Source organism: Callithrix jacchus, chromosome 17 (assembly GCF_049354715.1).
Source record: "Callithrix jacchus isolate 240 chromosome 17, calJac240_pri, whole genome shotgun sequence".
In the NCBI taxonomy this organism is placed as follows: domain Eukaryota; kingdom Metazoa; phylum Chordata; class Mammalia; order Primates; family Cebidae; genus Callithrix; species Callithrix jacchus.
Window position 1 is genome coordinate 79,035,477 of NC_133518.1, and position 23,435 is coordinate 79,058,911.

The 23,435-nt window shown below is 46.7% G+C and overlaps 2 protein-coding genes across 24 annotated transcripts in view; one reads left to right on the plus strand and one right to left on the minus strand.

The window, feature by feature from the left end:
• The window catches only part of CTNNB1 (catenin beta 1), a 41,465-nt gene extending 39,808 nt beyond the window's left edge, over positions 1–1,657 (plus strand). For 3 of the 7 annotated variants that reach the window (XM_054246834.2, XM_078354743.1, XM_078354739.1), the window contains one exon: positions 364–1,657. In XM_054246834.2, coding sequence (XP_054102809.1) covers positions 364–572 — 209 coding nt within the window. In that variant the 3' untranslated portion in view covers positions 573–1,657. The remainder of the gene's footprint in view (positions 1–363) is intronic. The other 4 variants (XM_078354742.1, XM_078354745.1, XM_078354740.1 and 1 more) reach the window with 2 other exon arrangements.
• A 6,464-nt stretch (positions 1,658–8,121) lies between these two features.
• Positions 8,122–23,435, minus strand: part of ULK4 (unc-51 like kinase 4) — a 677,547-nt gene continuing 662,233 nt past the window's right edge. For all 17 annotated transcript variants that reach the window (XR_013528778.1, XR_013528777.1, XR_008477287.2 and 14 more), the window contains 2 exons: positions 10,701–10,786; positions 8,122–8,335 (listed from right to left, as the gene is read on the minus strand). Coding sequence is in view for 13 of the 17 variants with exons in the window: in XM_078354734.1 (XP_078210860.1) it covers positions 8,272–8,335; positions 10,701–10,786 (150 nt within the window). In the remaining 4 variants the exon portion in view is untranslated. The remainder of the gene's footprint in view (positions 8,336–10,700; positions 10,787–23,435) is intronic.

Here is a 23,435-nt window from a genome sequence, read left to right on the forward strand (position 1 = left end):
GACCTCAGTATTTATTGTCTTGATCCTCTTCCCATGACTTCTCACTGCCTAGGTGGTCACACACAATTAGATCATTGCTGTTCATCTTTGGGAACCCCAAGTCTGATGGGTAAATGCAGAGTGTTCAGGGTTAGGCTGACGGTGTGACTCGGCCCTGCTGGTGTGCTGCTCGCATAGTCTCATGGGTGGCCCAGCACTGAGTCATTACTTGGCTAAAGAAAGCTATAAGTTGAAAGAGACTAGAAAGCATTGTTTTCCAACAAGTTTGCTGCTAAACTTCGGATGCCCTAACCGCAGTGTTAACGTCTGTGTCTGTTTGTCTCCTCTCTCTGGCCTGTTTTGTTGCCACTCTGCTTCTTCTAGACCCTAGCTATCGTTCTTTTCACTCTGGTGGATATGGCCAGGATGCCTTGGGTATGGACCCCATGATGGAGCATGAGATGGGTGGCCACCACCCTGGTGCTGACTATCCCGTTGATGGGCTGCCAGATCTGGGGCATGCTCAGGACCTCATGGATGGGCTGCCTCCAGGTGACAGCAATCAGCTGGCCTGGTTTGATACTGACCTGTAAATCATCCTTTAGGTAAGAAGTTTTAAAAAGCCAGTTTGGGTGAAATACTTTTACTCTACCTACAGAACTTCAGAAAGACTTGGTTGGTAGGGTGGGAGTGGTTTAGGCTATTTGTAAATCTGCCACAAAAACAGGTATATACTTTGAAAGGAGATGTCTTGGAACATTGGAATGTTCTCAGATTTCTGGTTGTTATGTGATCATGTGTGGAAGTTATTAACTTTAATGTTTTTTGCCACAGCTTTTGCAACTTAATACTCAAATGAGTAACATTTGCTGTTTTAAACATTAATAGCAGCCTTTCTCTCTTTATACAGCTGTATTGTCTGAACTTGCATTGTGATTGGCCTGTAGAGTTGCTGAGAGGGCTCGAGGGGTGGGGCTGGTATCTCAGAAAGTGCCTGACACACTAACCAAGCTGAGTTTCCTATGGGAACAATTGAAGTAAACTTTTTGTTCTGGTCCTTTTTGGTCGAGGAGTAACAATACAAATGGATTTTGGGAGTGACTCAAGAAGTGAAGAATGCACAAGAATGGATCACAAGATGGAATTTATCAAACCCTAGCCTTGCTTGTTAAATTTTTTTTTTTAAACTATATCTGTAATGGTACTGACTTTGCTTGCTTTGAAGTAGCTTTTAATTTTTTTTTGGCAGTAACTTAGTTTTTTAAGTCTCTTGTAGTGTTAAGTTATAGTGAATACTGCTACAGCAATTTCTAATTTTTAAGAATTGAGTAATGGTGTAGAACACTAATTCATAATCACTCTAATTGTAATCTGAATAAAGTGTAACATTGTGTAGCCTTTTTGTATAAAATAGACAAATAGAAAATGGTCCAATTAGTTTCCTTTTTAATATGCTTAAAATAAGCAGGTGGATCTATTTCATGTTTTTGATCAAAAACTTTATTTGGGATATGTATGGGTAGGGTAAATCAGTAAGAGGTGTTATTTGGAACCTTGTTTTGGACAGTTTACCAGTTGCCTTTTATCCCAAAGTTGTTGTAACCTGCTGTGATATGATGCTTCAAGAGAAAATGCGGTTATAAAAAATGGTTCAGAATTAAACTTTTAATTCATTCAATTGTGTCACTTTTTTTTTTTCTTGTCATTAAATGGTTTGTGACAGTGGTTACTTGATCCAACTCAGCTCCATGCTGAGGAAGATACATAGTGAAGTAATTTGTTGTAGTGATAGAGAAGGCAGGCCCTCTCTAGGTGAGATTTGCCAAGTTTCTTTAGCATTTGGCCCTGCATTACATTGCACCCCCCAAAAAAGTGTTTCCACCTTGTACACTGATTAATTCTGGGCTTTTGTGAGAGAAAGCCAGACAGTGTCTATCCCAGTCCCCTTCAGATAATATTTCATTATTACCTAAATGGAACGAAACTAACTACCTGGGTTTGGACTTCAAGCACCTTCACACGAGTGTGACTCACTGGGAGAGGGGAATTCCTTTAGCTCCACTTTGAACTAATAAATAGGTTTAAGTGTTGACATTTATCTGAACATAAACAGAACTAGAATGAGCCTTTCACGCTATCTGCCAGATGGTCCTATCATCCCAGTGGTAGGTCTGACAAGCTTAGTTCATCTCATCTCTTCAAGTAGACCTGTTAAGACCTGTGTTTGGGCTTTTAAAATGTGAAAGTGTTTTGTCTTTAGGGAGAGCTGTTTGATTTACTGTTTTTGATACATTCAGTTCCTTTTTGTTAAAAAATCAGCTTCATCAGAGGAGGACTTTTTGTGACTGCCCTCAGTTTTCAAAAGTAAGTGCTTCATTGTGGTCTAAAATGTAATTAATTAGGGTTTGAAATTAAACATTCACATAGCTGACGAGGTGGTGGGTCTCAGGTTCTGTCTCAGGTGTAATAAACCAAACCAACCAGTATTTCAGGAAGCCTAGAGCTGTTGGGAGGTTAACACAGTGAAGCTCTTTAGTGAATTCAGCTTTTAACATAAAGAGCCATTGCAGGGTGTTTAAAGAACTTTTTAAAAGCAGAAAACATTTTCAGAGCTTTGCTAATTCATTGTATTTTTGAAGTTTAAAAACTTACTGTGCGAGTTGATCCAGTTCAGCAAGGTGGTTCTGGAATTTACTTAAAAGTACTAAAGGTGAATAATAGCCAAGACGCTTAGGAAAAACAGGAGTATTTGCTGCTCCAGCAGCTGTCAATGCCTATAAACTTAATACAAAACTCAAGGTAGGTAACCCTGTTAGAGGAATAGGGATAGAAATAATAGAGATTAATACAGAGTAATACATAGGCACCTAAAGACTTCAGAGACAGCACTGGAGATCAGTGTGGGAAGAGTGACTTTCTCATAAAGATGTGAAACAGCCACTGGAATAAGACAAACCAATACAGAAAAACATCCATGACCAGCAGAAGATTTTAAATAAAGGCAGTATTACTGATTTTTCTTTTGCCTCAACCTCCAGTAAAGCTTGGTAGGGCACAATATGACCATCTACACTGGACACCCATGTGTCCAGCAGTCTGTTCACCCAAGAGACATCGCAGTAAAAAACGACAGCTTCAAACAGTGATGTGTCAGTATGGTACGCGAATCTCTCAAACATAATACTCAACAAAAGCAAGTCACAGACGCGCGCTTTCGGACTCCATTGAGTCACCGATTCAAAAGGAGGGACAAGCTATTTTAGGGAAAATATCCACAGACAAAAGCAAGGAGATGATGAGACGACTAGCAATCACAACAATGGTTACCTGAAAAGCGAGGTGAGGATGCTGGCAAGGCGCCCACCGTTCCTCTTCGTGGTGGGGAAGATGGTGAGGTCGAGTTTGTAGTACTAGAAGTGGTGAGGAGGAAAAGGCAAGGCCTAAATGGAATGCTGCCTACCTGCATTTCCAGGTGCAGGACGTGAAAATGACAAGATGAACATGGTCGTTGAGAAGAGCAGGGCTTCCCAGCGTGAGTTTTCTTTATTCACTTGTGCTGTAGTTACGAGACAGCCTGGGGAATTAAGACATTTGGTCCCATTGCGGCGACCACTATTGAACTAAAGAAGGAAGCTTTTCTATGGTGGAGCAGATGTTAAGCTGTGGGGCTTTGAAATCTGATGATCTGAATCCTTAATGAAAGATCTTCACACTCTTAACTCTTGGTTGCTATAAGAAAAAGATGTGAATTGTGCTGTTTTGTTTATAAAGTGAAGAATGCTGAGTTGATCTGCAGTTCTATTAAGTGAGAACCAGCCTTTCCTTGTCTTAAGCAGATCACTCACCGAAGCGCAATTATGAAATGAAGGGGGCCGCAGGGGCTGGCAGGGGCTGGCAGGGCCGTTCTCCCTTTTTCCGTATATAGAAGCCTCGTTCACGGAATTCTGTATCATGTTCATTCCACCACTTGAGACTGCAGTAAGCACAGAGCGAGGTGACAGGCTTCAGAGTTCAGGTTGTGGGAGAAGGTCAGAGCTCAGAACAGGAACGGGTATGCAGGAAGGCAAAGGAGAAACCCTATCCCTGTGCATTTCCAAGGTAGGTTTTGGCATCAGCAGGGAAATGCCTGTGTGTCCATTAACGTAATTTCCATGATAGACTGAGAGCCACTGTGTGACAAGGCAGTTCTCGGAAGTATCTGAAGTATATTCACAAGTCTGTACAAGGAATTCATTGTGGCCCTAATCAGAGATGGCAACCCAAACACCTACCAAAAGGGGACTAACCACAAAGCAAATTTTGATGCATCTATTTGGTGGACCACACTGCAGTCAAAAGGGAGAAACTGCTCAGCACATAAAGCTTTGTTTTGGTATAAAATGGTCTTCAAAATACTTTATTAAGAGAAAAAGCAAGGGGCAGAGTATACAGCTGCTGACATATGGGTAAAAATGGGTGGGTGCAGAATCTTTCTGTGAGACATAACATAGACCATCCCTGGATACATATCAAAGACCCTGGTGGCGGCCAGGCGCGGTGGCTCAAGCCTGTAATCCCAGCACTTTGGGAGGCCGAGGCGGGTGGATCATGAGGTCAAGAGATCGAGACCATCTTGGTCAACACGGTGAAACCCCGTCTCTACTAAAAATACAAAAAAAAAAAATTAGCTGGGCACGGTGGCGCGTGCCTGTAATCCCAGCTACTCGGGAGGCTGAGGCGGGAGAATTGCCTGATCCCAGGAGGCGGAGGTTGCGGTGAGCCGAGATCGTGCCATTGCACTCCAGCCTGGGTCACAAGAGCGAAACTCCGTCTCAAAAAAATAAATAAATAAAAGACCCTGGTGGCACTGGGCACCTTGCAGGAGGAGACAGAGTGACAGAGAGGCTCTGCCATCTTTCAGGTGTTTTCACCAGGCTTCTGGATTGAATAGTACCATTCAAGTGTAATTATTAATCAAAACACCTAATGAATACATTTGTCCACCGCCTCAACATCACCAAGCCTCTGCTGGGGGAGACCAGAGGCCGGATTTTAAGGGCCAGTTCAAAAGTCCTTGTTCTAGGCCCAGCTTCTTGCTCCCACACACCCCTTCTCAACCCCACCGAAGCTTGAGGCCAAGGCTGCCTAGCTTTGCCTGGTCCCCCCAGCCCCACTCCAGACACTCTCCCACGAGGCCAAGCCTTTCTTGTAGCCTCTTCTCTCCTTTCCTACTAATTGCTACCTTAGCCCCTGTATGTGTTAAGATTTATTCCTACATTGCGTTTTTCTGTTGCCAGGGAAAAAGGGCATCTGCATCAATTGGAGGCAGGAGAGACCAGGGGAGGGAGATTGCTTTCTCATCGCCTGGTCTTAGAGCCTTCGCCACCAGAGCCCCCATTTTCTATCTGGAACACAGGAATGATGGCTGCCCTGTGTTGACAGAACCGACCTGAGAACCTCATTAGCTCATAGGACAAACATGAAAAGAGAAACTGCAAAGAACCGTAAGACTACGTTCTGTTGCTACATTCCACTGGCTCACCTCCTTACACGCCGCGAGTGATGGTCAGCAGCTCTCAGGACACCTGTGAGCAGAGTTACTCCAAATGGTGCTGCACGGTGGGACAGCTCCGTGGGTATCCACACTTGGCTGTAAGTGAAGGCAAAGTCTTGGAACTTTGGATCCGCTGTTAGTGGAGGGAGAGGAGGAAGCCCTGTGTGCAGCCACTCAACTGGGCCTCCTGTGCCCTACTGCTTGTCACCTCCTTTGTCTCTCAACTCTGTGACTTAGTGACACCATCCATCCTTGAAGAGAGCCAGTGCGTAGCAGCCAGTTAGCAGAGAGCCAAGTTTGGTGATGGAAGGGAGGAGAGGGCTAGTAGGTGCCTAGGCCTGGGCCCCTTGCCACTGCCAGAATCCTAAGAGCTGAGGGGTCAGGGACCAGCTCTGCTCTCAGAATGGAGCCACTTAGGAATGTCAAATAGTAAGGTACAGGTCAAGGCGGGGAGCAGGTGGGGACAAGGAAGGGTTACTGCTCTAAGCCGCCCTCTGCGCAGCCGGGCTGCTCATACCCTGACCTCGGAACTCAAAGGGACCTGGGCTGGTGCTTTCCATAGGCACCTTCCTCTAGGACGCAGCCTCACCAGAGTACAAGGCTTGGCATGGACTAGCTTCAGTGACCCGACGCCTTCGGCAGGGCAGTGGCTCTGCTTTCGACCATCATCTCCTTGTCCTCACCTACCCAGATAAGCTTTTCCCCAAATGCAACACGGGGGCTGAGGGCCAGGAGTGGTCCACTGAACAGAATGGTTCTGGAATAGTGAAAGTTTCCTGTCCTATGTTAAACAGCAGACTCTTCCTTGCTCAAGTGAAAAGGGGGAAGAAGGAAGAAGAATCTTCCCTTGCTCTGAAATACCTTGAGAGGACTCCAGACCCAGAACCCCAGGGAAGTTCCCGCAAGAACTAAAGAAGGGAGAAGGCAAAGAAAACAGACCTGAACCTGTTCCTGCATCCAGCAGGCAACATCACTGGGGCTGAGGACCAAGTGTCTGGCTGCTCCATCAGCTACTCCCCGCTCACTCGAAGGCAAGTCCAGCCAGGCCAGGGCCACGTGGGCGCAGACAGCTGGAGATGAGCAGACTGCCGGGGAGGACTTACACAGTGAAGCCTGCTCACCACGGGCAGCGAGTAGGCTCTGCGCGGTCCAGTGAAGCTGCTGGGTCCTGGGTCACGCCCAGAGGACACACTCTCATGTCCCAATTCATCACAGCTTGAGCTTTGGGCTCGTCATCCCAATAGGGGTGACGGTATGGAGTCAGAGTCCGGGACTCAGCCAAGCTATGGGCCTTGGGCAAGTGGAAATGGCTCCTCTGAGTGTTTTCTCATCGATGAAACGTAGAAGGCCTACTTTGCAGGTTGCGCTGGGGATCACATGAGGTAACTGGCATTCCCTTTGATGCGGCTGTGCACAGAACTGTTTTCACTGTAAAGCAGTGAAACTATCTGAACCATAACACAGGGACGATGTCTGCCCTGTGTTCACAGGGCTGCCCGAGAACCTCATTAAGGAACAAGGTGGTGATGAGGATGCCTCTGGCTGGCCTGCAATGAAATGCTTTACAATGGAAACAACAGTCCTGTGCACAGATGCATCCAAGGGAATGCCAAACTGCCCAGATTACTGTGTCACAGAGGCTGGGCTGTTGGTGCAGCATGGCCCCTGAGGGGCAGGAGAGGGGCCACCGATGGGCCGGCATGGCCACTGCCTGGGATCGAATCCATCTGAGCATGTTAGAGAGCAAATCCCCTCAGCAGAAGCACCAGGGCACTGGAATTGGGAAGGGGGTTGGCAGCCACTGATTTAGTCTAGCCTTTTCATTTTGCAGATGGGGAAAATGAGGCCCCAGCAGAGCCAAGGCATGACCTCCACTTACCCATCTATCTGATTGGAGCTGCCTAGGGCCCACCTCTACCTACCCAGTCCAGATTCAAGAATGAGCCTGTCCACTACAGCAGTCCCACAGCATCCACCAAATACTGTCAAGGGCTTGACCGACTCTTACATAGGAGGTTCTAAGGCGTACGTGTGGGGGAACATGAGGCAGGAGCTGGAAAGGTTTTGGGGATACGGGATTAGGTGGCAGAAGCTGAGGAGAATGATTCTACTCTGACGCCATCATCCCATCGGGATGGGCAGACCTTCAGGGAAACCACTGTTCTTGAGCATTTTGCATTCCTTCAGGCAAACTTTTCACTATCTATGCTGGTCAGTGAGTCTTACCCTCCTCCCCAGAGTTCTCAGAATCAGTTTCTCCTGAAATGAACGAAAGCCAGGCAGGTAAAAGGGGAGGAAGACAAGAGGTTCAGAGATGAGCTTCCAAAGGCTTCTCTGAAGCTGGGTGGGAGAGCGTTCCTGCCTGGTCCTGCCCTTCTGCTCTTCCCGGAGGAGAGGGGCTCACAGATGCTGCTGGCAGGCTGAGGACTGTGCTTCTCCTCACTGCCTCCTTACCACAGGCAGTGCCAGCCTTAGACGAGGCCCACCTGGCCCACACACAGGGAAAGAACATTTCTGAGGACAGCTAACAAACCTGGGCTTCCCTGACGCATTCCACAGGAACTGAGGAAGTCTGGGCCCTGGGGATAGTGAGCACTTTGGCCGGCAGGTTTTGGGTTCAGCTGACTTTTATTAGGTCCAAATACAGCTGTGGGGGGATGCGGCAAAGAGGTCTGGGAGCCGACCTCACTTCTGAATCCGAGGGCTGGGGCCACAGGGTGGACTCCTGCTTGGTGGGCTCCTCCTCGGTGCTCTCTCACCTAGTGTCCAACAGCTTGGAGGATTTCCAGGGCCAAGGGAGCCACCATGCTGTTGGGAAGTGAACTGTGAGAAAAACCAAAATAGGAACACTTACAAGGCACCTCTAAGGTAAAATGCCCCCCCTTCAAAGGGACCAGCCTCTTTTGCACCCGAGTATTTGATGGACCAGCCACAGGATGCTCTTGGGAGGCAGAGGCAGGAAAGCCTGGCTCACAGTCCTGGTGGGGCTCAGAACTGGCCATGCCACCACCTCTGAGCTATTTCTGAGTTCCCGGCCCCAGCCACCACACACTGTCTGAGCCACCTCTGCCAGAAACACTGCCACTGAGCTACTGAGCCACTAAGCCGCTGAGCCATAAGCAGCCAGACTCCACCAGGCCTGGGGCCCTCAGTGGGCCTGCCCAGCTCCCGCCTGGAGCAGACTGTGTGTACCAGACCCACTCCACACGTGAAGCCTCCTGCTCCATTGCCCTTTCCAGCCAATCAGCCAGGAGCTTTCTTACTCTTATAAGTGTGACCGTGCAATTAAGAGCTTAAAATGGGAACTTTGTTACCGGAGCAGATTGAGACACGTTTAAACCTATGTGTAGCCACTGTTAGCAAAGGCAAGGCTGACACCAGTGATCCTTGAGGTGTAAACTAGCTTGTGGCACAGTCGACCGCACAGAAATACAGCTGTTACCACACAAATGGTGGGGGCACTGCATAAAAGGCAGGGTGGCAATGGGACGGGCCATGACCAGGAGACCGTGCCATGCATTCCTGCTCCGCGCATCAAAGCCCCTGTGGGACGGCAGGAATCTGTTTGAACTTGGCCCGCCCCTGGCTGATGCAGGCTAGACTAGTGTGGCCATGCTGTCCACCCGCACACAGCAGGCCCAGTGAGGCTGGCAAGGAGGGCAGAAACTGCTGGCAGAGCAGCACCCGAGCTGAGGGCAATGCCATCTGCTCATTCTTGGTCGACAAGAAGCGCCTTTCTGGTTAGGCCATCTGAACGAAGTCCAAACGAGACCACTTTGGAGGAGCAGCTTCCCACCTGACACGAGATCTGCCTGCACAGAACTGAGCGTGGGGGCAGGACAGACCACCAGCCTCACAGAGCACTGAACTTTGACACATTTGGTCCAAATTGGGGTCCAGCATGAGGATATGCTATTTTTGGCTAAAAGGCAGTTGGGGGTCCGTACTGGGAGGCGTCCCACACAGTGCAGGTACCTGCAGAGCGAAAGGGCTCTCTCGAGCTGCTGCCACACTCCACTCCCTGTGCCCTCCTTAGCGTAAGTCTGGGTAGGTGGCTTCATAATGGCATTTTGCACAAGGCCGGTGTCGGATGGCATGTGCTCCTCAAAACAGTCTCGCTGGAGGCCCGCAGGCCAGTCCAGGGAGTCACCGTCCACGCCTTACATGGTAGGGGCTGAGCAAGGTGCAAACGGGCCCTTGACAGCAAAGTCTGTCTCTCCTGCCCCTCACCTCACAGCAAGTCATGACGAACTTACTTCTATGGTCTACACTGAAGAGGAAAGGGGCACGTTAAAAATGATGGTACCCTCCTTCCCCCTCCCTATCCAGGATCAAACGCAAAAGGCTGGTTGCAACTGAGCCTTCTCTGCAAACTCGCCTTCTTAGCCACACTTCAGCCACTTATTTTTCTTCAAATTACTAACAAACCCAAAGTACACCAGGAAGCAGATTTCACAGAAACATGTAGTTCTAAAAACAGAATCTGCCAGGAAACCACAGAAGCATTCCAGGTCCAGCGAAGGTCAGGGACCCCGTAAGAGGCGGGTCCTCCCCAGGTGGGGAAAGGTCCACCGAGCAGCAGGCTCTCTGCAGGCTGGCTGGGACGCTGCTGCTCCTACAGCTTGTAACATGCTCCTGGGTGACAGGCCTATCCGGTCTGTTCTAGACACGCTGACTGTACAGCCACGGGTGGGAGGCTGGCCTGGCCTCATGCTGTCAGCAGCTGGTGTCAAATACTCAGTTCCCTGTGGTGCCTCTGAGCTGCCGGCTGAGGAAGGTGGCCTGGGGCTGCAGAGGAGGCTAAGCTGTCACATCTTCCCCAGCCCTGGTCCTTCGCAAGGCGGTGATGAGGACACCTCTGGCTGGTGCTGATGGGAGCACATGTGCTCAGCCCAGGGCTGCGTTTCTCATGTGTTTCCTTGCTCCTCCCACTTGATCATCCACTCAACCTCCTAGGTGCCTCAACATGGGGCACAGTTTCCACTAGCAGGACTCAGATCCCTGTGTCCCCACCTACCCCACCGTAACTGCGGATTCCCAGTGGGTGGAGTGGTAGAGCTTCCCTTCCCACATGGGGAAGGTGGTGGTTCCTGGTGTGGAGGGGAATGGGTGGGAGGAGCAGAGAAGGGAACGGCTGAGTGTGTTTGCCGATCCGGAGTGACTGCACTGATCTTCCCGACCCACTTACCCACGCCCAGGGGCCAGCCGCTCCAGGGCCTGCAGGAGGCTGTCCGCGTTCTTGAGGGTCTCCAAGTGCTTCTCATTGGAGGTGACCTACAGGCACGGGAGGACGAAGACAGTGGTCAGCTGATGCATCCCCGACTCATGCCCTGTTGGATGGGCACCCAGAGTGTCAGGCCTACATGGTGCTGTGGCTGCCTGAGGCACTGGGGGGTGTCCCCTCAGCTTGTCTGTAACCCCCTGTACCCACCCTTCCCCACAGAGCGCTGCTGACCAAGGGGAGAGAGGCAGGACCCCACCTGGGGAAGGCACAAGGCAGTCTGCTGGGGCAGGAGAAGGCCAGTTCAGGGCAGGGTGCCTCCTGCGGATCTCAGGGAAAGAACCCGGGAACCTGAACTTCCTAGTTAAAGCAAAACCCCGCTGTCTGTGCTGGGATCAGGAGGCCTGACCAGCAGCTGTGAATCTGCTCTGAGCCCAACGTGCTCTTTCACATGGGCAGAAGGGTGCCCAGAAGGTGACTGGGGACCTGGGGGAGAGGCATGAGGAACTCAACCCCAGGAAGTGTGCCCATGCTAATCGCCACAGTCCTGGGAGGAGAACACTTGGGCACCCCTGACTCTGTAGCACCTATTTGCAGAATCATAAACTCTTGGGCCTAGAATAGGCTCAGGTGGGGATTTGTCCAACTCTGGCACCCAGAGACCTCACAATTCAGCCCCTCTGTAAAATGAGTCCATGTCCTGAACAGAGAAGAGAAGGCTGTGATTCTACTAACAGACTTGCTCTTAATTTACCATCACCTCCTATTGTTCGTTAGTTTAACGTTTCTTGTAATAAACACTTGTACGGCACTTCATATTTCAGAAGCCTGCTTCCTGTGTGTTTTCTCAGCTATTCTTCTCAACAGCTGCATTATTGTATCCCTAGATCTGAAGATGCTGAGCATTTTTTTTTTTTTTTTTTGGAGACGGAGTCTCGCCCTGTTGCCCAGGCTGGAGTGCAGTGGCATGATCTCAGCTCACTGCAACCTCTGCCTCTGGGGTTCAAGCGATTCTCCTGCCTCAGCCTCTTGAGTAGCTGGGATTATAGGCATATGCCACCATGCCTGGCTGATTTTTGTATTTTTAGTAGAGACGGGTTTTCACCATGTTGACCAGGCTGGTCTGAAACTCCTGACTTCGTGATCTCCCTACCTTAGCCTCCCAAAGTGCTAGGATTATAGGCGTGAGCCACCGCACCTGGCCTTGAGGCTGAACATTTTTTAACCAATCAATCATGATAGAGAGGTCACGGGGTAACTAACCCTGGACATGAACTCTGGATTACATATGAATGCATTTGCACATACGCTGAGATCCCCTCCCACTTCCTGAGTGTGCCAGCGAACAGCTGCTAGTTCAACTGCTTCAGGTGTGATTTCTGCAAAGATTTACACCTCAGAAGAGCTGCATGTAAATTTGTTCTAAAATTGCACCCAACTTGATGTGTTCAAAAGGTTACTGCTTAAAAATGTCAGCCATAGTTCAGTTACGTCTGAAGTATACACAGACTTGCACTGCAGATCCACTCCACATCAGGGGTCTTCAGCGAAGATTCCCACCTGACTTTTCTCAGAGCTGCCTCAAACAGGTCAGCTGACTGCATCCAGGCTCACTGCCCCGGCATGGTCCGGTCCCGCCATGAGCCTCTGTGCAGAGGCTGCGCTCCAGGGAGATCACCCACACGTTGCAAACCCATGGCTAGACTACTTCCAGCCACAAGGCTGGTTAGAAGGTGCAAAGAGAAAACTACCGTGACAGTCACGTGATCAAGGGAAGAGCCCAAAACGTATCATGTGCAACTGACGTAAATACAGGCATAAACAAAGCCAACTGAGAAATATGTGGTTTGGCCAATTACCTGACTCTTCTTAACAACAGCTGCCGGGCACCGGGGCTTACGCCTGTAATCCCAGCACTTTGGGAGGCTGAGGCAGGTGGATCACAAGGTCAGGAGATCAAGACCGTCCTGGCCAACATGATGAAACCCCATCTCTACTGAAAATACAAAATTAGCCAGGCGTGGTGGCATGTGCCTGTAGTCCCAGCTACTCAGGAGGCTAAGGCAGGAGAATTGCTTGAACCTGGGAGATGAAGGTTTCAGTAAGCCAAAATCACACCATTGCATTCCAGCCGGAGCAAAAGCATGAGACTCCATCTCAAAAAAAAAAAAAAAAAAAAAAAAAAAAAAAAAAAAAAAAAAATTTAAAGTCCTCACTAGATGGACTCAAGAGCAGAATGGAGACAGCAAGAGGAATGAGTCGTCGGTGAACTGGAAGATAAATCAGTAGAAATTATCCAATCTCAGCACCAGAGATTAAAAAAAAAAAAAAAAGACTGAACACAAATGAACAGCACTTCAGGGACCTATGAGACCATAACAAGAAGTTTGTACCACTGGAGTTCCAGAATGAGAGGACAGAGATTAACTAAAACGAAAGAAATCTACAGATTCAAGAAACAGAGTAAACCCCAAACAAGATAAGCCCAAAGACATGTACATCCAAACCCATCAAAATCCAACTTGCCACAGACAAAGCAAAGGAGGCAGAAACAAAATGGATACATCACCTACAGGGTAACAGTAATTTGAATTACTGTGAATTTCTCATCTGAAACTAAGGAAGGCAGAAGATTTTAAGGCGCTAAACGCATGATATACCAAACGAGTTATAAACCTAGAAGATATTCAGAAACGATATCATGGTTTCAAAATGTTATTTAGGAATGAAGGTAAAATACAGACATTCTCAGATAAATGAAAACTAATAGAAGCAGAGCTGCTCTAAAAAAATTTGCTAAAGGAAATTCTTCGGAGAGAAAGGAACTAATCCAGAAGGAAACCTGGGACATCAAGAATGAAGGAAGAGCAACAAAAATGGCAAATGTAACAGGATATTATCTCTCTTTAAAAGCTGTTTGGGGCTATAGAAAAAAATACATATAATGTATTGATGGAGGTTTCAATGTATGTAGATAGAATATATAAGACAGCTGGAACTAAGATGGGGGAGGGCAAAGGAACCTACATGGTGGTAAGGCTTTTATGTTCCATTTGAAGGAGTAAAATATTGTCATATGTAGACTCTGAAAGGTTACATATTTTATAACTCTAACACCAACCACTTTAAAAAAAATTATAAAAAGAGATGTGGTAAAAAGAAAAAACCCACAATAGATAAATTAAAATTTAATATTAAAAATGTTCAAGTAGCTGAAAGAAAGCAGGAAAAGGAAAAGTGAGAAAATAAGACACTGTACCTGATCAGAAATCAAATAGAAAGGTAGACTAAGTCATAACATACCAAGAATTACATTACATGTAAATGGTCTAAATGCAGCAAGGAAGAAAGTTCCTGGATGATTTTTAGAAATGACCCAACCACATACTGTCTGTAAGCATCCTAATTCAAATATAATGAGTAGTGGTTTAAAGCAAGCGGATGAAAAACAATAGCACGTACACATTAATCGAAAGCAAGCTCCAGCATCTACAGTAATGTACGGCAAAGTACACCTCACAGCACAGAAAATAACCAGGGATGGATTCTGATTAAAGGGTTTTATAACCAAGTAGACATAACAAGAAACGTGTATACATCTAACAAAAGAAATTACACATACACAAAGCAAAAACAGATACAACTGAAAAGAAAAACAGACAAATCCACAATCATAGTTGGAAATTTCAAAACTCCTCTCATGACAAGAAATAGGATGCGGAGACAAAAATCAGCAAAGATGCAGAAGAACCAAGGGACCCCATCTGCCACCTGCGTCCTGTTGATACATATAGATTACTGACCCCGTCAACAACAGCATTCATTGTTCATATTGCAAGAATCCGGGAATACTTAACAATGTATACAGTATTCCATGTCAAAAAACATACCTTAACACATTAACACATGTAAAACAATATATTATCTGACCATAATGGAATTAAACTGGAAATTAATAACCAAGATAACAGGAATATTTATAGTCACTTGGAATTAAACAGCACACTCCTAAATAATCCAGGGGTTAAAGAGGACATTCCAATAAAAATTAGAAAATAATCTTAGCTGAATGAAAATGACCTTGATACAACATGTCAACATCTGGAAGGGGCTAAAGCAGGGCTTAGAGGGAAATTTATAGTACTAAATACTTATTTTAGGAAAAAAGAAATGTTCCAAATCCGTAATTTAAGGTTCTACATCAAGAAACTAGGAAAAAAGGGCTGGGCGCAGTGGCTCATGCCTGTAATCCCAGCACTTTGGGAGGCCAAGGAGGGCAGATCATTTGAGGTCAGGAGATTGAGACCAGCCTGGCCAACATGGTGAAACCCTGTCTCTTCTAAAAATACAAAAACTAGCCAGGTGTGGTGGCGGGCACCTGTAATCCCAGCTACTCAGGAGGCTGAGGCAGGAGAATTGGTTGAACCCGGGAGGCAGAGGTTGCAGTGAGTGGAGATTGTGCCACTGCACTCCAGCCTGGGCAATAGAGTGAGACTCCATCTCAAAAAAAAAAAAAAAAAAAAGAAAGAAGCTAGGAAACAAGAAGCAAAACAAATGCAAACTGGGAAGAAATCAAGAGGACTGTGGTAAATGTAGGCCCTCAAATATAAATTCTTACATTAAATGTGGATTTACTAAATGCTCCAAGTAAAAAATTAACATTTCAAGCTTTATATAAACAAAATAAAATACATCTCATATATAATTACATGCATCTATAACATATAATTATAGCTATATACACACATAAGTATCTACAACACTATATGTTATATATATAAATATATAGAGATATTTATATCTCTATATATTTATATATATATATTACTTGTGAGAAACATATTTTAAATATAAGGGCACTGAGTCCAGGTGTGGGGGCTCACGTCTGTAATCCCAGCACTCTGGGAGGCTGAGGCAGGCAGATCACCTGAGGTCAGGAGTTTGAGACCAGCCTGCCTAACATGGGGAAACCCCGTTTCTAATAACAATACAAAAAATTAGCCAGGTGTGGTGGCACATGCCTGTAATCCCAGCTATTTAGGAGGCTGAGGCAGGAGAAGCACTTGAACCCGAGAGGCTGCAGTGAGCCAAGATTGCACCAGTGCACTTCAGCTTGGGTAACAAGAGTGAAACTCCATCTCAAAAAATAAAAATGAAAAATATATAAAAATTATATATATAATTTTTAATATAATATATATATATATATATCACCAAACGGTTGAAGGTTAAAGAATGGAAAAAGAGATGACATGCTAACAGTAACCCAAGAAGGCTGGCATAGCTAACACCAGATAAAGCAGACTCTAAGGCAGTCATCATCATGAGAGATAAGGAAGGATATTTCATATTTATAAGGAAATAAATTGGCCAGGAAGATACAGCAATTCTAAATTTCTGTGCTCATAATCACAGCCTCAAAATGCATCAAACAAACTAATGACAGAATCAAAGTGAGAACTGGATAAACCCACAATCGCGTGGAGACAGTTTTCATTCTCTTCCAGCAACGTGCGTACAAAAAGCAGAGGGAGGCTGAGGTCCTACACAACGCGACTGAAGAACTGTCCTAGCTGACATGCATAAACAATTCACCTAGAAGCTGCACAACATATACTCTTTTCAAGTGCAGATGGGAACTTTCCAAAATATACCATCTGCTGGGTCGTAACGCAAGTTCTGACAAATTTCAAATCTGATAAAATATGTCAATATTTTAAACAACTCAAAATAAACAATTTCAAATCTGATAAAGTATGTTAGCATCTGTATGATAAACTATAAAATGCTGATGAAAGGAAATAAAGAAATGGCTATACTATGTTCAAGGATCAGAAGGCTGAATAAAGATTTCTCCCAAAATATAGGTCAAATGAAATTCCTACCAAAATATCAGCAGGAATCTTTTTAATGTGGAACAACTAAGTCTATTACTTCTTGGCCTCTGGCTAAGATCAAGTGAAGAATAACTGACTACAAAACTTTCGTGGAAAGGCAAAGGAGCCCAAAGAGCTAAAATAATTTTGAAAGAGCAGAATAAGTCTAAGGAGCCATACTGCCCAACCTTGAGAGGTCCTGCATGATCACGGCAACCCTGACAGTGTGTATTGGCAGAAGGCCAGACCCAGGCAATGGAATAGACAAGGGAGCCCAGAAACAGAACTGCACAAATATTGTTAAAATTTTGACAAAGGTGCAAGGTAAATTCAAGGAGGGAAGAACAGTGTTTTGAACAAGCAGTGCTAGAACAAATGGATTTGCACATACGGGTACACCTCAACCTAGACACGTTTTACATCTTATGTAAAATGTAATTTTAAATGGATGACGGATCTAAATATAAAATGTAAAACCTAGACAACTTCTAGAAGAAAACTCAGAAGAAATTCTGTGACCTTGGGTTTGGTGATGAGTTTTTAACATAAAAACATGATCCCGTAATTATAAATTGGACTTTATCAATATTAAAAACTTTATTTTTTGAAAACACTGATAAGATGATGAAAAGATAAACCACAGACCTGGAGAAAATATTTACTACTTACATATCTGATAAAGGACTTACATCAAGAACATGAAAGTAACTCTTTAAAAAAAATTCTTTTTTTTTTTTTTTAACAGGGTCTCACTCTGTTGCCCAGGCTGGAGTGCAGCAGTCACAGCTCATTGCAGCCTCATACTCCTGGGCTCAAGTGGTCTTCTTGCCTTGGCCTCTCGATTCTCACCTTGGCTGGGATTACAGATGTGAGCCACCATGCCTGGCCAAAAAGAACTCTTCACATTCAATATTAAGAGGACAAGCAGCCTAGTTTTTAAAATGAGTCAAAAATCTGAATAGACACATCACCAAGGAAGACATACGGGTGGCAAATGAGAAAAGGTAACTCAACATTGTCTGTCACTAGGGAAATGCGCACTGAAACTGTTGCACTGCATACCTATTAGAATGACTGAAATGCATAAAACTGACAGTGACAATGTTCCTAGGCATGCAGAGTAATAGCCATTCTCATTTACTGCTGGTGTGAATGCAAAATGGAACGGGGCTTTGGAAGATAATGTGGCAATTTCTTATAAAACTACACATACGGGCCGGGCTCAGTGGCTAACACCTGTAATCCCGACAGTTTGGGAGGCTAAGGCTGGTGAATCACTTCAGCCCAAGAGTTCAAGACCAGCCCAGCAACAAAGTGAGACCTTGTTGCTACAAAAAAAATAAGTAAGGCCAGGCACGATGACTCACACCTGTAATCCCAGCACTTTGGGAGGCTGAGGTGGGCGGATCACCTAAGATCAGGAGTTCGAGACCAATCTGGCCAACATGGTGAAACCCCATCTCTACTAAAAATATAAAACTTAGCTGGGCAGGGTCCAGCTATTCAGGAATCGCTTGAGCCTGGAAGGTAGAGGTGGCCATGAGCCAAAATTGCGCCACTGCACTCCAGCCTGGACAACAGAGTGAGACTTAATCTCTAAATAGATAAATAAATAATAATTAGCTGGGTGTGGTGGTGTAGACCTGTGGTCCCAGCCACTCGGGAGGCTGAACTGGGAGTATCGCTTGAGCCTGGGAGGTCAAGGCTTCAGTGAGACTTGATCAAGCCACTCACCCCAGTCTGGGTGACAGAGCAAGACCATGTCTCAAAAAAAAAAAATTAAACATAGTCCTATCATATGGCCAAACAATTGCACTCTTGGATATTTATCCCAGTGAACTGAAAATTTATGTCCACACAAAAACCTGTATTCAAAATCCTTCACGCTTTCGTTCATAAGCACTAAAATGTAGATGGAACCACGCTGTCCTTCCACAGTGAAATGGAAAAGCAAGGAAGCCATGCGCGCATCGCTTGGAGATAATCAGATCGGCAGAGTCTGGGTTGGCTTTTAGAATGAGATATTAGTAAAAATAAGTCTGAGTACTTTTTGAAAAAATTATGTGACCTTCGGTTTGGTGATGAATTTGCTAAATTATCGTAAACCATGACACCAAATCATTTCCTATAGCTGGTAATCCCCATGATATGAGGATTTCAAGTGGCTCTGAAATGAATGATCCTTGGGAGGGGGCTTCCGTCTCCCAGAGTTGAGTGTCCTCTTAGGCCACGGAAGGTTACAAATTGAGATGGGAACCAGCCTTCTTTTAGAAACACAGATTCCACTGTATCTTCCAGACTACGTGGCCTTGAAACTTCTATTTTCTCAGTACTTACATTTTCTTCAAAAACCAAATTATGGGTCTACTCAAAAGTCATCCCGCCTACTCCTCTTACAGCTACCTAAGCAGATAATATTCTGGGCAAACTGAAACCCTCAAAGAAATCTCTCCATTCTGAAGGAATTAGGAGTAAATGTGACCCTTGTCCACCGTGGTGCTGAATTCATGACTAAGAGACTGTTGGAGAGCTTATCCTGGCTGTGGTTACAGAAGTCAAGAAAAAGTACTGCAGGGACTCAGGGAAGAAAACAACGCGAAGTGTGCAAGCACAATACCTTCTACCCGAAATTACTGTCTGCGTTACTCGCAGTCGGTCAGCCAAGAGAGGCGAACTGAATTTTATTTTGCAATCATGTACTATAGCAGAGGTTCCAGGACCTCTGAGTCCATGAGTGGATTTCATATTTCAAAACATCGAATAGCAGCATCCATTTCCTGGGAACAGTCACGCCGGCCTCACATTTCTCCACTTGATGATGAAAATATATCAGCCAAGTCTGGAGTGCTAGTCCTTATCTCATGCTGCTAAGACATCTGCCTGGTAACTAAATGGCTAAAATCAATCAAAATGGAAACATGAATTATACTAAATATAGAAAGTTCACCTGGTAGACAGGTATTGTTCAAAATATGGGTCTTTAAAGGAAAAATCATAAAAGAATTTGCAATTTGAGCTTAGAATGAAGATAAACTTGGAAAGACAATTCCTGTATATCTGTTGAAAATCTATATATACGTACATACATATATAATCAGTTAACACACTTTTTGTAAATACATAATTTTATGCACCCTCTGCTACGGTCACTTTAACATGGCGCTGTGTCAATCCAGCATTCGCCCACAAATTGAAAGGAGATGTTAGTGTCCCGCAGAGTCATCTTCACATTCTCCTCCAGGCTCAGGAATCGTAAGGTAGTGGCCTTATACACAACACCCCGCGTTACAGAGTCTGGGCTGCTCTTCTCTGGATTTCCGCTTCCCCAAATGCAGACTAGCAAGTGGAGTCATCGTATACCCCCGATAGTGGCAGAAGCCTGCAGTTGGCAGCCTCTTCAGTTCACAGGAGAGGTCGAGAGAACAGAGAAAACAATGGTGTGCCCAAGGCAAATCGGCCAGTGAGGGACAAAGCCAGGCCCGGTGCTGATTGAAGGCCTTAAAAAACACTCACACCAGAATTCTCTTCTATTTTCCATAGCCATGGGCGCGTCAGGAATTCATGCTCACCCCACCCTCCTCCTAAAGCTCGTCAGAGGCTCCGGTGCAGGCTTCTGTACCTACACCTGTTTTCTGGAGTGGAGAGGTATGCGGCTGTACTGAGTCAGGTACGGGCAGGTTGCAGGACTTCATGAGTGTGCATAATATGTCTGTATCTGTAGTGATCTTGAATGTGTGTGGCAAAGGGAAGTCAAGTTAACTTCAGCTTTCTAATCATGAGTTCCTCTCAACAGGCCCAGGCAGTGCTGGCAGACAAGAAAGAGCCATCAGGAGATGAAGTGGGAGCAGCGAGACGACCCAGGTGCTTCTTGCTGCTTGTTATTACAGACACACGCTTCACACAGGGGAGGATTATTCTAATTCTGTGGCCCTCAGATCTCATAAATACAAGTAAAAACAAGTGGGTAACTGTGACAACTTTACTTCAGAGAGTTTACATTTAAAATATAACTCTATCCATCCAGCCCCTTCGTTCTGTTCTCTTAGTGTACTTTGCCTCCTCTTCAGCTGGGTTTTCAGGCCACTTCAAAGCCTTATCCCAACTGCCCGTGGAGACAGGCATCCCCTTGCCACCTGACACCAGGAGGGAGTCTGGAGGAGAATCTCTCATGGGTGTGATGCAATCTGGCAGGCCCGCCTTCACTTTCTCCCTGGCGTTGCGGTGTGCATTCTGGGTCCTTCCAGAAACGTCTTGAGCTGCTGCCAGGGTCTCACCTTTCGTATTCAGATTAAAGCAAGACTGTATTAGCACATCTTGCTCTGCGTCCAGGCCCATACGCTCAGTGCGTCTTCCATGTAGTGCTCAGTGCACTGAGACTGGATGGAGCGACTGTCATACATGGCCTTCAGCTGCCTCACAGCCTCTGTGCCTTCCCTGGAGTCCATTCAGAAACTATGTGCCTCAGCAAAAGCAGGTGAGGCCCGTTCTGTCCAGGGTTAGTGAGCAGAGGGGATGGTCTGAAAGAGATCAAGAGGTGTCCCTAAGGATGCCCATCAGTGCATCTGCTGATCACCAAGGGTAAGGGGGTAACAGCTGGAGCTCAAAGGAAGAGGCAGAGCCTTACAGAAGAGGTGGACCCAGTCACAAAGCCTTGCTCACCTAGATTTAACCCAGTTCCCCATGAATGAGCTTCTCTGGAGGGTGACGGAGACATTGCACTAAACGCCTGGAGCGGTGCTGGAGCATAAGCAGCACCACGTTTCTGTCCAGGAGGCCTGCAACGTGAGGCAGCCCTTCACTGTCGGCATTAGCTCACCGGGAGGCCCCCAGCGTACTGAGGCCTGCAACGTGAGGCAGCCCTTCACTGTCGGCATTAGCTCACCGGGAGGCCCCCAGCGTACTGAGGCCTGAGGAAGTGCTGGCATCAGGAATATCGTGATTCCTCGAGGTGAAGGAAGCTGGGAGAGGAGAGGAGGAAAATGGCAGGTAACCTCTGTTCGACAGCACCCATGAGTCTCCACGGGGTGTACTCCAGACAAGCCAGGTGGGAGGGGGGTCTGCCAGGGCATTAGGAGATATGTGGGGGCAAAGTTGACAAAACCCAGATTTCAGGTAGGAGCCACTGGGCTTCACTTTTACCTATAGGATTAAATGAGTCAAAAAGCCCTGGAGTAAAAAATGGCTTGAGATTGGCGGCAAGAAAGGAAGCTACCATCCCTGAGCATCTGCTATATTCGGGGAGTTACGCGCTTTCCAACATTTTATTTTCCTTTTGACAACTTGAAAAACAAGTATCAACTATGCTCACTTTACAGAGGAGGAAATGAGGGCCGGGCGGGCTCAGCAGCAGAGGCAGTGCCTTGGTGGAGATGTGAGCCAGCAGGTGGCTGCTGGGGTGGGCGTGGGGTAAGCCACGCATTGAGGACCCTCTCTTGTAGGAATAAATGCTGAAGGAGACCCATTCTGAGGGAACGGGTCCGCCTCATTCACCACATGGAAACAGAACTCCCGAGATTGCTGACGGAAACAAAGTAACTCAGGCACTCTTCGAAGAGGAGGAGAAAAGGAGCTTCCAAAATGGGCAACAGGATTCCACAGTCTCAGATCTGGAAGGAGCTGGGTTAATTGACAGTTGTTAGCGATCTCTTCCACGATTCTATTAGACGAGCCTTTTATCTTTCGGTAAGTTTGAAGATACGGTGGACCTGTCGTCTCTGTGAGTGAAGTCTTCAGCCTCCCCTGAAACTCATGTTTCAGCTGTTAGTCAACAGTCGGTCAGTTGCTGCCAGCCATGATTTCTGCCCTTAATAGCACGCTCTACTGAGTAGACACCTCTGCGGCAGTGAATCCACAGCGGGGAAGGGAGACTGGGACAGGGCACAGGGCTGGGCCTCCTACTGATCGCCACGGGCCTCAGAGAAACCACCACGAACTCCAGAGGCATCAAGCTGGGATTTATAAGGCAGGACAGAAGGCCTCAGGGATGCTGGGACACAAGAGGTCCAGGTGGCCAGGCCTTGAGAGCGGAGGCAGGGCCGACACTGCAGAATTCTCAGCCTCAGTCAGGAGGGCAGGTGAGGGACCATCTCAGACCCAGGCCACAGGGGGCCAATGTGTGAACCCGAGGCGGTCAGCTCTGAGAATGACGTGCGTGCTTCCTGGGACGGGGTCAGCCACCTCTGTGAGATGCACCCTCACCTCGGCCTCCTGCTGAGCACGAGTCAGAGCCAGGCTGAGCGCGGCTGAGCACCCACTGGAACAGCCGATGGCACCACGCAAGCTCGGTCACTGGCTCTGTCCTCCAAACTTCCTTGTGCTTCTGTGGCTCTCTAATGAAACATTAGGGGCCGCCGAAATTCCTTCAACTTGACAAAATTAGGAGGAAAATAATATGGAAAGGAAAATTAAAGCACATCTGGTTTACATTATTAAAGCCGTCAGGTATCCATTAATCAAAATTTAGGCCTGCCGTTGACTGCCGGACAGCTGAAAATGCCCATGCTGACTGTTATTCTTGTCAAGGGACTTCATCAAATTACCAACTCCGTTTGGAGACATTTCACAATGACCGTTTTGAGAGAACGAACAGCCCCTCTGCCAGACCTCACCCGTCCCCCCTTAAAGGCTGGGATGAAGCTTTGAGACTCTGGCTCCAGAAGGGAAGGGAATCATCATGAAGCCTGCGGGTTTTTACCTCACAGAGACAGGTCAGCTGACCCAAAAGCAACCGTTCTGCACAGCTTGGTGGTGACAAGTATCTCCGTGTGTGGTGGGGTTGGAAGGCTCCCAGGAGGCGCCTGCTGGCCCACACCCCCCGCTCTGGGTG